The sequence below is a fragment of the Anoplopoma fimbria genome, chromosome 11 (genome assembly GCF_027596085.1).
Source record: "Anoplopoma fimbria isolate UVic2021 breed Golden Eagle Sablefish chromosome 11, Afim_UVic_2022, whole genome shotgun sequence".
Classification (NCBI taxonomy): Eukaryota; Metazoa; Chordata; class Actinopteri; order Perciformes; family Anoplopomatidae; genus Anoplopoma; species Anoplopoma fimbria.
Window position 1 is genome coordinate 13,090,274 of NC_072459.1, and position 16,702 is coordinate 13,106,975.

The following is a 16,702-nucleotide window of genomic DNA, read 5'->3' on the forward strand; positions in this document are numbered from 1 at the left end:
GCAAAAGATCATCCTTATCAATAGGGCTGCATCATCGCTCATCTTCCCCTCATCATCTCCCGCACCTTCTCCCTCCCTCCCTCCCTGTCTGTCCATCTCCTCCCTCTGCGCCTTTTTACGCACAAAACAAGTCAGAGCGCACACACGACTGGCGGAGAAAACGGGGGAGACAATAGACAATAGTTTGGGTCATCATGGTCTTTGGATTTTTACCGTAGGTAACATGCGCGCGGGACTGTGAGATACAGGTGCACGATCTGTGAACGCGTCCGTTCATCCACTGGCCGAAAGTTTCTCCAGGCTTTAATGTTGCCGACCGAGATTTCAGGAGGAGTGTGTTTCACCTCAAGGTAAGGACTCCGTAACTCCAGAACAGGTTGTCACTGAAGACAGACTTGTGATTTTTTTTTTTTTTTTTTTAAATGTTGTTGCTTGAATTTCATATGTGGCTCTTTTTCCTACAGCACCGCTGGCGGACATCCAACATTATTTTGTGTTTTTAAAAAAATGCTCAGGTTAAAAATTCAAGAAAAAAATGAAGCCACGGTGACCTTTTTATCTGTTAAATTATGATCTTTCATTTGGTTTGTTAATCAAAACAAACAGAAGTGATCCGATTGTATTACAAGTTGGGGCTCAGTATGAGATTCGTTGCTTTGTGGATTGTCTGGTGCTCCTCGTGGATAATATTGCATTATGACATTCGTTTACAGCTGTTTTATCAGTAATCACATCCAGGTGTTGAACCAAAACAGACTCTTCAACAACTCAACACTGTCTTTTTTTCTTTGTATTGCACCACGGTAGTCCTGCCATTTCCACAGCCGTTTAAACTTAAGCGTCATAACTAACAGAGATCTTCTGCTCGAGAAAACCTTCTCACCGTTTCTTTGAATGTCAGTCTTCACAGTGCGCTTTGACGTCAACTTTATAGACCGATTTATTGATCCTACTGGTCCTCATATGATATGGCAATCATGTTTGCTTTAATTAAAGCTCCAGGTGACCTGCAGCAAAGTTAATGACATTTTTTTCAAGATTTTTATTTCGGTTATCATTATGAGCGTGTCAGGCTGTTAATCTCAACATGTAATTATCGATGCATTACACAAATATGTCAGTAATGTATTCAAACCGCAATTAGGCAAAAACATCAAATCAGATTAGCTGTATTTACATAATTCATTTGTTTTATTTCATTTCTTAATTGTCTGTGGCAATGGGGCAATTACCCGATATTCAATAGACTATTCTTTATTTAGTGGATTTGACAGGCTAACTGTCCAAGCTTCCTAAAAGTAACCGTATTATTAAAATTTGGATTCTTAACAAATTTCATAACAAAAAATCTTAACATAATTTAATTGGAACATAGACTAAAAGTATTATGATGTACATATTAATTTAACCAGCCAAATATAATAAATACCACGGGGTCTGATAAGGCCACAGTAAATAATCTACATCAAAGTGTCAAACGTTATGAAACAAAATGCCGTTGTCGTCTTTTAATGCCTCTTATGCAATTCTTAAATTTGTCACATTAATGACAAAGATGTACAAATTAGAATAACAAACAGAAACTAATGATTCAATTATTGACCGTAATTTTTGAGAAAAATTTAAACATATAAGTAAATATACATATTTTCAAACAAAATCCTAATATTCAAAATTATACTGGGACTATTTAAAATGAAATAATATATATAGATATAGAAATAGATAAATGTTAGAACGTGGACTACTATGCTTTGATATTTTCACAATTTTATTGCCTTTTAAACTTGTTATTTATTTATTTTATTTTTAGTTTAATAGGCTATGTTGAGTTCTATTTAAAGGCTGACTTTTTCCATAATCAGATGACTAGATTTAGGGTCCTGAAGTGTAACATAATATCAACAAAAAATATGCTTCCGTAATGGGCTAAACTTTATGCTCATTTGTAATTCCTTTTATTTTGATATTTGTTCAAATCATCAGAAATCCATGTCTCGTTTTTATATTTCCCTTTTTTATCATTGTGTGTGTGTGTGTGTGTGTGTGTGTGTGTGTGTGTGTGTGTGTGTGTGTGTGTGTGTGTGTGTGTGTGTGTGTGTGTGTGTGTGTGTGTGTATGCGAATTCAATCTAATTCAGGATATATAGTGTGGTAACTTAAATGTCGACTTAAAAATAGTAACATATTTTCCAAGTCTGCGAATCGGCCTACATTTTCCCTCATTATTTCCCTTATTTTTTAAATAGATTTACTGCAGGATTTCTGGTGATATAGAAATAATGTACATTTTTTTGTTTGTTTTTCTGCAGCGATCACACTGAGGGAAGGAGAGAAGGGATGAAAACAGAGGAAAGCCCGCAGCCCTGTCAGCAGCAGCCTCCATCCTCAACGCCTTTTGGTGAGTTCACCGACAATTCTCTGCATCAGGCCCAAACGAAATAAACTCACATTGAAACATGAACTATTATCACCATAGAAAAATATTATCAGGATATTAAGCATCGTCGAAAACGTAAAATGTATGAATATAATGAAGACCACGAGGAAGAAATCCCATAATCATCAAGCTCACTGTAACCTCGCTATTGAGTATTGACACAATATAAATCCCTATAGTAATGTGTGTGTGTGTGTGTGTGTGTGTGTGTGTGTGTTGGAGAAAATATCCACCAAGTATAATAAAATCCCTGTTGATTACGTGAATTCACAGGGGCAAAATTAGGGCAAAATTATTATGATAATTTTAATGACACCATGGGAGAAAAAAAAAATTAACAAAAGTTCCGTTTCCTGCGTTAACTATGAATTAAAATATAATTACACACACACACACACACACACACACACACACACACACACACACACACACACACACACACACACGCAATATAATGTAAGATGTTTCTCATAGAACATTTTTCAAGTCCATTAGGAATGAAAGAAACAACATAAAAAATAGATACAATAAACAACTCTAGCAGGCTACATATCAACTCTATTTAGGGATAAATAAAATGTATGCTCTAAGGACTTTTTAAAACACGAGATTAGATGAATAGTTTCACAAAGTTAGGTTTTTGGTCATTTTGTTATCTATTTAGTAATAACACTCGGCATAGACTTGTTTACTCTGATAATGTAGTGTCTGACGGTGCCAAATGATGCATTCACATTTGTGTCGTATTATCAAAATATGATATATTGTAGGAATATGCCCTTACAGCGTTTTACAGATGACTATGAGGGACATTTTTTGGGGGGGAGTCAACGTTTCCTCATGGGGAGTGTTTGCATCGTGGAGACCTGGAATCATGACCCAAGTTATTTTTTTTAAAACTTCGACCCTGGATCTGTCTCTCTATCCTCGCACTGATATACTCCCTGTAGGTCAGGAATACAGGGGAGGGGGAGAGGTGTGCGCGGGCTGCGAGTCTCCCATCGCCGACCGCTTCCTGCTGCGCGTGAACGAGCGCTCCTGGCACGAGACCTGCGTCAAGTGCGCAGTGTGTTTAAGCGCGCTCACCGGAACCTGTTACTGCAGGGACCGCCTGCTGTACTGCAAGCACGACTATGAAAAGTAAGACACACACACACACACACACACACACACACACACACACACACACACACACACACACACACACACACACACACACACACACACACCTTGACCTAGGGTTCACTATTGTTTTTGCTCCATTGATTGTATGGGAGATTGAAAAAGTAGCAATTTCCTGTGTATATGATCATAATTTACAAGGTTACATGCTTATGTGGTTAAACGTGTTAAAGCACAAAGAAACTGAAACCCACTATAAGAAAACCACGTTTGACCACGTATCATACAGTGGTACATTCTTCAGGCTGAACAGCTGTTCTTCACCAAACAAGTAAGCATTTGACAGAACTGAGCAAATGAATGTAGGTGTCAAGAAAGGTTTAGTGTGTAGTGCAGATTTATAAATGATCCTAAGTCAGTTGTTAAATTGCACAAGTCTGATCAAATAAACATACATTTCACACAAAAAACATCAATGCATCTTTAACTGCTTTAGCTGGAAATGATAAAGTAGGCTTTATGAGTGTTCTGCTAATGCTTGTTAAGTCAAACTTTCAGAAAGTTTTAAGAAAATGACAATAAGCTTCCTCCAGTTTTATCTAACAAAATGCAACCCTGAGAGTCTGGCATTACAAACGGGCCAAAACTTTCCTCAAACCCATACAGATCATTTAGAATCAAGATCCCAAAAGTTTAAAAAAAATAATGTCAAGCTGAAGTAAGTATACAGTGTGTCAACAATTGATAGACATTTTAAGGATTGATGTTAAAGTATGTCAGATATTGTTAAAAGTTCTATAACAGAATGATATAGATTAAATGATGTTGACAGAGCGTGTGTCGAAATGTTTTATCCATCTGTAAGGCCTTTTAAGGGGATTTTAGGCACTATTAAGGTTTCAAATGATTAACTGGAGGTCCTCGGCACATTTTGCAGAGTTCCTATATGGAGAAACATATGAGCCCCATTTCCCCTGCTAAGAATTGTAGTAATTCATGACTTGTTTTGCAGATCAGTTTGTGTCGTAGATATATATTTATGGACCTGGATTTATGGGACAATTCTTATTGTATTTATGTCCACAATCTCCTTTGAATGAACAGCATTTAATTCTGCTATTTCATGCTCCAGAGATATGCAATGAACACTGTCTGGACATAATGTAAAACAATATTACATATTTAATACTTGTCTCGTAAAATACAAAATATCCAGTTTTTTGTTTGATGATTCAACCTTTGAGGCCATATCATATGTATGTGTGTGTGTGTGTGTGTGTGTGTGTGTGTTTTCGTAGTTTGGTGTGTGCCGCGGCCAGTGGGTGTGCCTGCAGTGGGAGCTCCAGGGGTAGACAGCTGAAGGACGAGCCTGAGGCTTGTTATCATTGTTTTGAAAAGTGTCAGACGGCATCCAGCAGCACAGACTCTCCCACTGTACCTGACATCTGGAGGAGAAAGAGAGAGAGAGAGATAGAGAGAGATGGGTGAACTGGCTGATGAAAGTCCCATTGTGTGACGTTTATCTGGAGAAATGAATGAGAAACGTGGAGGCAATAGCTTATCACGAACGTTTTCAATTTTCACTGATGGAATGAAAACGCGTATTTGCTCCCCTCGTGTAATGATGTAATTGTAGATCCAGATTAATAGTCAGCCATTCATTCACTATGGTGTTGATTTAGTCTCCTATATACATTGCATATGGATAGTTGCCTTGTTGTGTGAGTCGGTGCCAGACTTGGCACACGGTGCAGTCTGTGACCTTCAGCGGATCAGCAACAATGTCTCCTTGTTTTCCCTGCAGTCTGTCCATCAGCGCCTTACATCTAGAGCAGGTGTGTGCATTGTTACAGTAAGCAACATTTTTTGGGGGGAATTCATACAATTATTAAGGAATGCTTATTTTTCTTTTAACCCTCTACTTGAAGTTTGGTTGCATTTTAGTACCAGCTGGTTGAAAGAGGGAAAAGCAGGTGAGCTGCCTGATGTCGAGACACATTGATGGTCAGGTACACTTTTAAAGCATGTGTGGATGAAACAGTTAAGATAACGTCTTGCAGGCTTTTCTTGCTCATACTGGGTTATTTTCCATCTCGCCCTCATGCAGTATCTCTGGCTTGTCCAAATATTTTTTAATTTATCCTTTGCTTTGATTACATCACCCTCCAGAACTCTTCTCCCGGACTCTCCATCAACTTAAGCTAAAAGCCACACTATAGTTAGTTTTCCTAAAAGACAGTGTTGAAATATAAATGAATGCAAAATGTGTTTCCGGGAATACATTTTTTTAAAATAATCAATCTATTCGGCTGAGGTAAAACAAATAAATGCAAGTTGATTTCTATCAATTCAAATGAGAAGACAAATCTAATTTTGAAATGTGACCCATCCCCCACCGGATTCATCTGGACTAAACTGCCTTCGAGGCAAAAATGTTCATTCAACGTTTGCATGTTTAATGTGTTCAAAGGACATTTTCCTTCAAAATTATTTTAAATTCATTGACTGCAATGCTCAATATCAGGTTTCAACATAACATTCAACTTTTTAGGGGGAAATAATTCATCTTAATCCAAATATTCCAGTACACCCTAACTATAGAATAAAAGTTCAGCTGAGAGTCAAATTCAAATTCAGTCCCTGAAACTTCTTGTGATAAATTAGTGCTAACTCTACTGCCACTTATCTATGTAATAAAACAGGAGGTATGCCTTCAATTGAAAGATTCCCTGGTTCAATCTGTTATGGAAATGAGGGGATTAAGGCACAATAAACTCAAGTGCATCTTGTGGATTTTTCTTGTGGATTTATTTTTTGTTTTGAAACCTGAAGAAATTCTCTGGAACTCCATCCTGTCATGGACCAGATGTTCAGCATTAGGCTTTGGAATCATTTTGTGGCTAAATTCCCATCAGGATGTTTTTACGCGCTTGTGCAATGCATCATTTTTACCGGCAAGATGGGTAGTGCAAATGTTGCTGGAAAACATTTAATACATTAGGAAGTCTGAGTATTATAAGTAACTTTTATATTAAGACCTAAATTAGTGTATTTAATTCTGTTTACGTAAAAGTCAAAATATGTTTATTTGGGAAAAAAAGTAAAAAATGACTGGATATCAGTCTGATTGAAGATAAGATAATTAAAGCACTTGATTAGCAGACGGACAAGCATGAATATTGTCTATCAACCTCCGTGCCCTACACACACTTTGTCAAATTCGTTGTCTTTTACACACCGGCTCGACATTATGGTTCCTTGCCAAACAGAGCAGTATAAGGCCAGTGGTTCCTGGTCAATAGTGCTGCACCCAGACAGAATGGAGGGTAGTCTGGCTGTGCGGAGCCCGCAAGCTCCCTTGTAAACCCCATAAAGGCAGCTTCAACCCTGTGAAAAACAGGTCACCAGGGTGGATATTCAGTAAACCTTGGGTTTAATAGCTCACTCTGTGGGGTGGAGGGCACTGAGACTACATCTAAGTCTACAAACCCTGCCTTTGCAGACAGAGAGAGGCAGGCCCTGCCACCAAAGTAATGGAATCTCCCTCTGCTGACCAGGTAGCGATATGTGAATCTAACTCTGACAGCCTGACAGAGCATCCTCTCAAGTTTCTGTACATTTATGTGAGTGAACTTCTGAGACTTGCGGCATTAAAGCTCAGAGACTTAGGATAGAAACAGCATCTTCTGCCCCCGTTCTCTCCTCCAAACCTCCTCCAAACACCTCCAAACCGTTTCTCTCCCTGTCTCTCTATCCGCTGCCTCGTTCATCACTGTCTGCTTTGTAATAATATTTCTCTATTCCAAACCTCATTTCCTTCTCGTTGAGATTGATGGCAGCGATGACACCAAACAGTTTATCTCCCCGTTTATCCCTTGTTTTCTCTTAATCGCCTCCCCTCCCTCAGCGCCCCTTTGTGTCTCGGGATAGGAATGGGAGGAGGAGGTGGTGGGGAGGCTGATTGGGTACAGTGCTAATTACCCAGCATTCTGTGGCTGTCCTGTGATGACAGGCCTGACACTAGACTGCAGGGAAATACTATTAGAGAGAATTATGCAATGACAAGTCAGAAGAACAACAAGCCCTTATCCCCACCAGCTACAACCTCAACTCTGGTTAATGAGTAATTGCCGCATTAATGAGTTACTTTTAAAATATTAGCTCCAAATATGGAAACTATCTCAGTATTAAGAGGTCAGTTCAACAAAATAAAAAACAAAAAACCTTCTCCCTTATTCTTGTTGTATCAGACAATGCAGATACTTTTGATTTAACCATGTTTTCAGAGAAGACAAATTACTCTTTTGTGGCCTGCACAGCTATGAATTTGTAACATTTAAAAATGGTATTATATGTTTTAAAAAGTAAAAGTGTTTTGGGCGGCAGCAGAAATCTCAGGAATTCTCAAAACCTGAGCAAATGACACCGGAACTAATCTGCATCGCTAGGAATCATCTGAGGCAAGTGGGAAAATATTAGTTTTTTCTGTAAGTGGAAGGAAAGTTTGTGGTTGCCTTACTGACAGGACTGTACTGTACGTTTACATCCCAGTGAGAAGATACGCATGATACATGCATGTAGTCCTGAAATGTTCACACACCCCCTCTACCCAGGAACCTTACACAGGATAAACCTGCAGCTCAACAGTTGATGACTGGAGGAGTGCCAGAAGAAGGAAAGTGGTGATGGGGGAGTTTTTGTGTTTTGCTGTTGCAGAGCAAGAGCAAGATTCTATGGTATAAATGAAAGACTATCAGGGAGAAATCTCAAAGATTGAAAAAGGGTTTGAAATGGGATAAAGAAGGTAAAAACAAGGTGGCTGAGATTTTTTAAGAAGAAATGCAGCATCAGATTTTTGTCCGGGTGCATGTGTGTAAGGTGGGGGTGATATTGCCACTGTTTTTGCATAATGAGAGATGAGACCCCATCATCTTTCCTCCCCCACAACAATTTCATAACAGACAGCTAATAAATGTTTCATGGCAGAACAAGCTGCTCGCCTTGGCTTTATTAAATCTGAGATAATAAAAGCAGAGAGGGAGAGGAGAAAGGAGAGAAAGAATAGGGGGTCGCACCAGAGAGGGAGAGATAGGGAGATCGGCGTAGACTTTTTTTCTCAAATCGAGCGGCTGTATCTCCTGTTTCTGGGGCAACGGGTCCCGCTGTCCCCCGCCACCCCCTCCCCGCTGCTTCCCACTCCGCCAGAGACAGACAGGAAATGAGAAACGGGCAGACAGGATATTGCGTTCTGGTGGCCTGGGGATTAACTGTTTTATCTAAACTAACACACACACACACACACACACACACACACACACACACACACACACACACACACACACACACACACACACACACACACACACACACACGCCCCCTCACTCACGCACACAAACACACATCTTATATCCTCACACATAGCATTCATTTTTGGTAGCATCAGGTGTAGCTCGCACACACCCAGAGACACATATCATGCAGACCATGCACGTCATGCAGGTTTTTTAGTTGTTACTTTACACAGGTACATTATATTAGGTCTTGAATATTACAGGCGTCAGTGCTGCTCTCATGTAGAGCTTGTCTTATTACCAGCGTGAATGGTTTACAGTGAGAGTCATGACATGTAACTGTATAACTGTGAGATTGGCTGAAAGTTTGGGCAGATTGCCTCTAAAGATGTACTCATACTCTGCAGACCCTCATGGCCATTAGATAACAACTATTACATAGCTTTAACAAATCTTGAAGAGCAAGAGGACTGCTTATGATGTTACTTTATTGATGCACGGATGGATAGGGTGCACACATGAGAGCATCTGTCAGTGTTTTATTGATGTTTGTACCCAGGCATCTTATCTGTGTTTACACAAACTGTGCATATTTGTGTTTATGTGTGCATGTGAGCGTATGTATATGTATGTGTATGTGTGTGTGTGTGTGTGTGTGAGTTTGTGACTGTACTGCATATATATAAATATATATTTATATACATGTGTGTATTTGTGCGAGTGAGTGTGAGTGAGTGGTGGCAGGGGTAGCGAGTATCGTGGGGAATGCTGGGAGATTTTAATAACACAGAAGCAGTGCAGGGAGATTTAATAAAAGGAGATGATGTGATTACTGAACCCTGGCTCTGAGCCATTTTGCTTCACAGAGCAATATCCGCCGAAAGTGCGCACACACACACATCCACACAATCACACGCACACACACACGCACACAAACACCCTTACACGCACATTGAAGAAATGGATACAAAACAGAATGCAACTTAAAAGTAAGATTGTTGCATATCATTTGTTCTTTCTGCATAGCTCACATGAATCTCTGAATGTACTTTCATTTTTAAGAGAATGTATAAACCCCCATTTGTGTGACACACATGGTCAGTCTAAGCACATAGCGTATGTTGGAATCACAAGCTGGTACATGGATACCTTGTTTAGGGACCAAAATGCATCTTAAACTACAGGTTATGAATCAAAATGAGTGAGAATGGTAGCTCTTTGGTGAGGCCTTAATCTGCCCAAAGTAAGGTTCTTATTTGCTCGCTTACATACTACTAATCCAAACCTAGTGCAATACTCCAAACCTAGAGTTAGTATAAGCAAACCGGTACCTATATAAATATTCATCAGTTATGAAAGCAAGCACAACAACTGTAATCGCTCTAAGACACATACATATTTATGGAATGATTGTGTTGCGGTCCACACAATGTCATGCTTGTCAGAGCTCACAGGCAAAACAATGCCACATGACACAGCTTAGGGAGACGATGAAGATTCTGTTATTCTGTTTGTATGCCTAGGATCTACAATAAAGCAAGAAGGGAAAGGGTGATTATAACCACTCAGTATAGTCACAGCACATCACCTTTTTTCTGCCTCTCTATATTTGATCTCATAATCAGTGAGCTTGTAATTAGTTGTGCCCCGTAACCCCTCAGAAATCCACAGTGCTGAACATAAAGGTGCCCGCAGCCAAAGTTCTTGATGTTGAGTACATCACAAGCTCATAATCAGACAGTCTTCTGTCTGCGCTTACACTTCTCTTCTCTGTAATTCTGTACATATCATGAATATTACTCACATCACTTCATTAAAGAAAAGCATGCTAAATCCAAAGCAAAGTCCTCTTCCAAATATCTTTTCTGATAGATTTGTTCACAGCTGGTCTTAATTCTACACCTCAGCTGTTTAAATTCTAATTTTTCATTTCCACGTTTTGTAGCGGATATTGAAATGCATGAAAAAAAAACTCTCTTTACTATCATTGTCATGCAAATATAATTTTTTCCACTGATTCCTATTGCAAAATATGACTGCTATATAAGTGATAATCACACTTGTAAAATCAGGTTTTTATTGTAGTTGCATAGCATATAAAAACTGGATTGTCTTAAATCATTTTTGGGGTATTTTACCCTACATGTATTCTGCTGTAAACACAAGATATAATAAAAAAACACATGCCTGTTTGTATGGCAAGTATGGCAAATTAAAAAAAGAGATAACAAAAATGTAACCAGATGGCATAAAATGTGACAATCTGTTTAATAAAATATCTGAATAGAAGGTTTAGCGAATGTGCAAAGAACCCATTCACATACATAAAATTTAGCTCAAAACATGAAAAAGTGAATTTGTATAAACTTGTTGTGGGACCTAAATTTACCTAATTCACGTGTCTGTTTAACCATCACGTGATGATAGTGATATATTGGAAACTACACCCTGGTCAGGGCCAGTGTGAATGATACTTCTATTAGAGGGATTAGACTGATCTACTTACAGACCCCCCTCTGTGGCAGTTACCCCAAGTTGCCTTCATTTGCCATGTTGAGTAAATTCCTGCCGTGCTGTGTACACCCCGATTAGGGAGTGTGGGACTAAACCACCAACATCATCGGTCTTATGTCAAGCAATCCTGTGACAATTCAGTTCAGTTGATTTTTCACAGTGAAAGGAAGTGTTGAAGTGTCTGTTTGGATGGAGAGTGAGGCTACAAAGCAAGGTGGGGATAGCTCTCCTTTGTAGAATATATTAGATGCCAAATATTACGGTTATTTAGGTTTTTGCTGATATTTTACGGCAGAAGCAGCTCTGTAAGATGCAATGCCCTGCTTCTATAAGAAAATAGGTGGAGCGATCTTGAGTTAAACACAAGGTCCTGTCACAATAGAGCCGTGAAGGGCTGTTCATAGGGACACTTGTGTTTGTGTTATGATGTTAAACTAGCGACACTGTCATTTGGGGAATTTGGGGAGCGTTTGGCAGATGGATTTGAGAGAGATTAGCCGTAGCAGCTGCGTTTGGGACAGAATCACAGATTAGGAGCTCTAATGTGCAGACCTGGCTCCTTCTTTACACTCCAGATTTGGGCAGCAACACCTTCCTATCACTCAGTCAGGGACCGTCAACACTTCTGCCTTTGTCCCTTCCTCCCCCTGTTCACTCCCCTCTCATCCTCCCTTCCCTCCAGGTTTGTGTTTTGTTCTTGGTGCTATTTCTGCATCAGCTGACCTTTCTCTTTCTTACACCTGTGCTCTGACTGCCTGCTAACTCTGGCTGTTAAAGAGATATTCTGGTGATCAAGCATATCAGTACTTTTTCCAGATCGCAGGTTACACCATCAGCATGATCATGGGTAGTGGTGCTGTGGTGAACGTGGGTTACTAGTCAATGTCAGACGAGGTATACTGATACTCAGTTGGTGGGTATGTCTGTGTGCATGCCTGTGCGTGTGCATGCATGTGTGTGTGTGTGTGCATGCATGTGTATTTGTGTGTGTGTGTGTGTGTGTGTGTGTGTGTGTGTGTGTGTGTGTGTGTGTGTGTGTGTGTGTGTGTGTGTGTGTGTGAGTGTCTATGTTTGTGTGTGTAAGTGTGTTTTAGTGTGCATAAGTGAGAGGAGAGAGATTAACCCCATGCTATCCCCAATCCCTGGTTATGAGTTTACAGCGTCTGTCTGGCCATCGCACTGTTTAAACAACAATCTAATTAATCCTGTCTTTATTAGTTTCAGTGAACTGGGGAGGCAGGCTGGGAGGGCGGGAGGGAGAACTGGGAATGCTGGCAGAAAAAAAAAAGAAACTGGGGAGGGAGGGGGAGGAAACCAAGTGCATGCAAGAGCAGGGATTTGAGAGGAATTCAATGGCAGAGACTTAGGCCCTGTGAATGGAAATGGGGATGTGAGGAGATGGTGAGGCAGGACAGAAATTGAAGGGTTATAACATCTCACAGGAGGAGAGACGGAGGGACAAAAGGAGGAAAGGGGTCATGGGGGAAAAAGCAATAGACCTGAGAAAGACTGTGTAATATAGAGTTTAAATAAGTACTTCAAGATTGTGGGTGGGATATGGACAGACGGGAGTTTACCTCATCAAACAGATCTCCACATTTAAGGATTTAAAAGGGAAAGACTCTCAACAGGCAGCTCTTATCATAAGCTAACTACTGCCACCTACTGTAATGAGGGAGAAAAGAAAACACAATATAAGGTTGCCGACAACTGTTATACATCTCAGCAGATGTTCACCTTGTTGCTCTGTGAATTGTGTGATGCCTATAGGACCTTTAATTAAGAGACTATGCTAATCTCCAGAATAATTTACGCTCAGGGTAAATGTATCAGAGCTCCTTCACTGTGCCCCTATCTTTAATTACCTCACCTTTCTTTTTCTGCACTCCTTAATTCCCATAATGCCATATTTTACTGTTTATGTCAGTATTACTCATATACAAGCCCATGTGTCTCTCTGTGCTCCTCCAGGCTGTTTGTAAGGAAGTGCAGCGCATGCCTGCAGGTGATTGGACGTTCAGAGCTGATAATGCGTGTGCTAGGCCAGGTGTACCACCTGGGCTGCTTCACCTGCTGTGAGTGTGAACGCCGGCTGCAAAGAGGTGATGAGTTTGTACTGAAGGAAGGCCAGCTGCTCTGCCGTATGGACTATGAGAAGGAGAGAGAAATGTTGGCCGCTATTAGTCCCACACCAACTGAATCAGGTATAGTAGATTATAAGGCTGCTTTGCCTGGATCACTTTACAAACTGTTACAAATGAATCTATTTGAAAAAATAAAGTCTGCTATGTCAATCCTTAATTTTTCATGTAATGTACTACCGTTAGTAGAGATGTCTTGTCTTCTGATCAGGGAGGATAGTGTGCAAAGGCACTCACTGTTTTTTACAGTGCATTCTGGACATATAAATGTTCTTCAGAGATTCAATACCTACAGATCTAGGGACCAGTTGAATAAACCCTCAGTCACCTCAGTTCTAAATACACATTTTTCATTTAAGGAAGAATGAAAGGAAACCTTCTCCTACAGGCTGATCTGACTATTTTGTTGTCTTCTTACCTTGCTCAGTAAAAAGTGAGGATGAGGACGGTGGAGGAGGCTCCGGCGGGGGGAAAGGTGGTGATGATAGCAAGGAGCACAAGCGCTCAAAACGACCCCGCACCATCTTGACCACACAGCAGCGCCGCGCTTTCAAGGCCTCCTTTGAAGTGTCTGCTAAGCCTTGCCGCAAGGTGGGCGGACCTGCTTGTTTTATCAATGAAAATGTGTGCCAGAAAATACTCCCTTGACTTTATTGTTTTTGGGCATCTTTGTCAGTCTATATATCAATTAATCCCTACTTGTGCTTGACACTGTAAAGAAAGTATTATAATTGAAAAACTCCATTCTGCAGGTGAGAGAGACACTGGCTGCTGAGACTGGCCTGACAGTGCGCGTTGTGCAGGTGTGGTTTCAAAACCAGAGAGCCAAGGTTAGACTGTTACCTTTTCTAAGGACATGTTTTGTCTCAAAGATCAACACGAAGAGAATATTTATACAGTGTTTTTGTGCCTCAGATGAAAAAGATAGCTCGCAGACAGCAGCAACAGCAGCAGCAGCAGCAGGAACAAGAGCAGCTGGGAGGGACCAGACGGGGGCCGAGTAGAGGAGGCCGCCAGAGCAATGACGACAGCGAGGGTAAGAGCTTAAAGTACCAATGCACTGGAATGCACTCGATGGAGAAAAATAGAAGAACAACATATGACATGGTATGACTAAAGGGATGCTCGTCTCTACACAGATGGCTCTAGTACCCATGGCATGGATGGGATGCTGGGATATCCCTCTCTGCCACGTCAGCAGCTACTCGCTCTGGACCCAAACATCTACGGCGGAGAGCCATTTCGACATGGGCTTACACCGCCTCAGCTGAGCAACGAGCAGCTCCACTCCTATGGTAAGACGGGAGGGCAAAGCTGCAAATTTAAAAGAAACTGCCCCCTCAGAATGAAAATGTTGTTATTATTTTATTTTCCCTACAATCAAAACCACAATTAAAGGGCACAGGGCCACTCAGGATGTTAGTGTCAGTAGTAACAGTAATTGTTAGTCGTATAGGATGTTTGAAGGAGGTTTTTAAATGTAAAGGTTGTGGGGATGTGAGATAAAACTACAGAGACTGACAGAAATTATTGCCTATTTTCTTCTTTTTTCATATACTCTTCTGTGCTCTCTGGTGGTAATTAAAGGCCGTTCCACTTCAGCTGCGCGCACTCTTTTTTTCACCACAGACTCAGAGACGGTGTTCCATGACCTGGACAGCGATGGGAGCCTCGGTCACCTTGGAGACTGCCTCTTGGCAACAGGGGACGGCAGTCTCCTGGCAGGGCGAGTGGGAAACCCCATTGACCGCCTCTACTCCATGCAGAACTCCTACTTCACCTCCTGACCCTTATAAACTCTCGCCCTTCCCACTCCTGTTCCACATTTCACCTCAGAGATGCAGCTAATGGAGTCTGTCCATCAACATGCCTGTGGGACCGCTCTCCATGAAACAGCCTACACCCAAACACATTTCTGAGCTTTTATCACAGGCTAAAAATCATCACAAAGCCAAACGTAGTCATAATATAACGTTGCAGCATATTAGCTTCATGTTCCAACCCTCTTTTCTTGATAAGAATCACATGCTGGAAATTCAAACACTGTAAATGTCCAAGATATGTAAAAAGACCTCAATTTCTCCTGTTGTATTTATGTAATGTTCAATGAAACACGTTTCATGGCACTTTCCGACAAAAAAATGACAAACAAAAGATACCTATCAGACATATTAATATGTATATCATCATTTGCAGATGAAAAATTGGTTGTTGAAATTTAATTCATCAATCATGTTAGGTGCATAAAGAATCTTGGCAGGCCTTATGAGCAGCTGAGAGTCTTAATTAGATTAGTATATTGCATAACTTTTTTTTTCGACAGGACTAGTGATTAGTTATTGTGTGTGGAAGACTGCAGCGTATGCAATACTGTATATGGATTGGAGTACAATTTTTGCTCTCAGGTTAGTGTGTATGTTTATGTGACCTGAGCTATAACTCAGGATATTGAGCTAGATAGGTATTACAATTGAACTTGCCCAGTGACTTCAAGGACGCAGATTGAAAAGAGGAAGAAACTTACCATGTAAAATGGTGTTTTCATACTACATTCTTAGTTTTTGATAATGCATGATAAGTATAATATGGACCAAAAAAACCCATCTTTTTTTGCATTTAGACAACACTACAGGGTCATTTGAAGAGCCTTATGCGGAAACAGGGTTGTATAAGTGATTATTTGTTTTGCTTTCCCTTCTCTTTTATAATGTAATCACTTAGAAACAGTGCAGTAAATGACAACCAATAGAACTACAACGCCCAAAAGTTAGAACACTGGGCACATGATGATGTGCTCTCAAATGTAAATGTGAGTTTGACTGTGTTTCATTTAATTGTTGTAGTCAATTTCTGTAATAATTTCGTTTCTCAAACATCTCAAATTAGATGTTGTTAGGTAGATATTTTGTACCTTCTTCTGTGATAATCAGCAAATATTTAAATTGTAGCATGATATTTATGTGTCACAAAGTAGGTCTAAAGAAATAGCCTCCAAACCGAAGTTGGAAAGCAAGTGCAGGCAGCACCAGGATCAGACTCACAATGTGGTGCAGAATAAAATAGGATTAGGGTTAGGGTGCCAGTGATCGGCCATAGCTTGTGACATTTTTTCATGACATTATATGTTTGACTCTGATCGCTGACTCATGGTATTTTTACAGTGATATTTTTGTGAATGTAACTTATTTGTGCGGT

General features: G+C 40.3%; 1 protein-coding gene across 1 annotated transcript; it reads left to right on the plus strand.

The window, feature by feature from the left end:
- The first annotated feature begins 151 nt into the window (after positions 1 to 151).
- Positions 152 to 16,244, plus strand: lmx1al (LIM homeobox transcription factor 1, alpha-like). Its single transcript, XM_054608025.1, has 9 exons — positions 152 to 350; positions 2,312 to 2,400; positions 3,390 to 3,579; positions 13,338 to 13,570; positions 13,935 to 14,098; positions 14,260 to 14,337; positions 14,423 to 14,543; positions 14,647 to 14,802; positions 15,137 to 16,244. The coding sequence occupies exons 1-9, from the start codon at positions 307 to 309 to the stop codon at positions 15,292 to 15,294; spliced, it is 1,233 nt and encodes a 410-aa protein (XP_054464000.1). The 5' UTR covers positions 152 to 306; the 3' UTR covers positions 15,295 to 16,244.
- Positions 16,245 to 16,702: the final 458 nt, after the last annotated feature.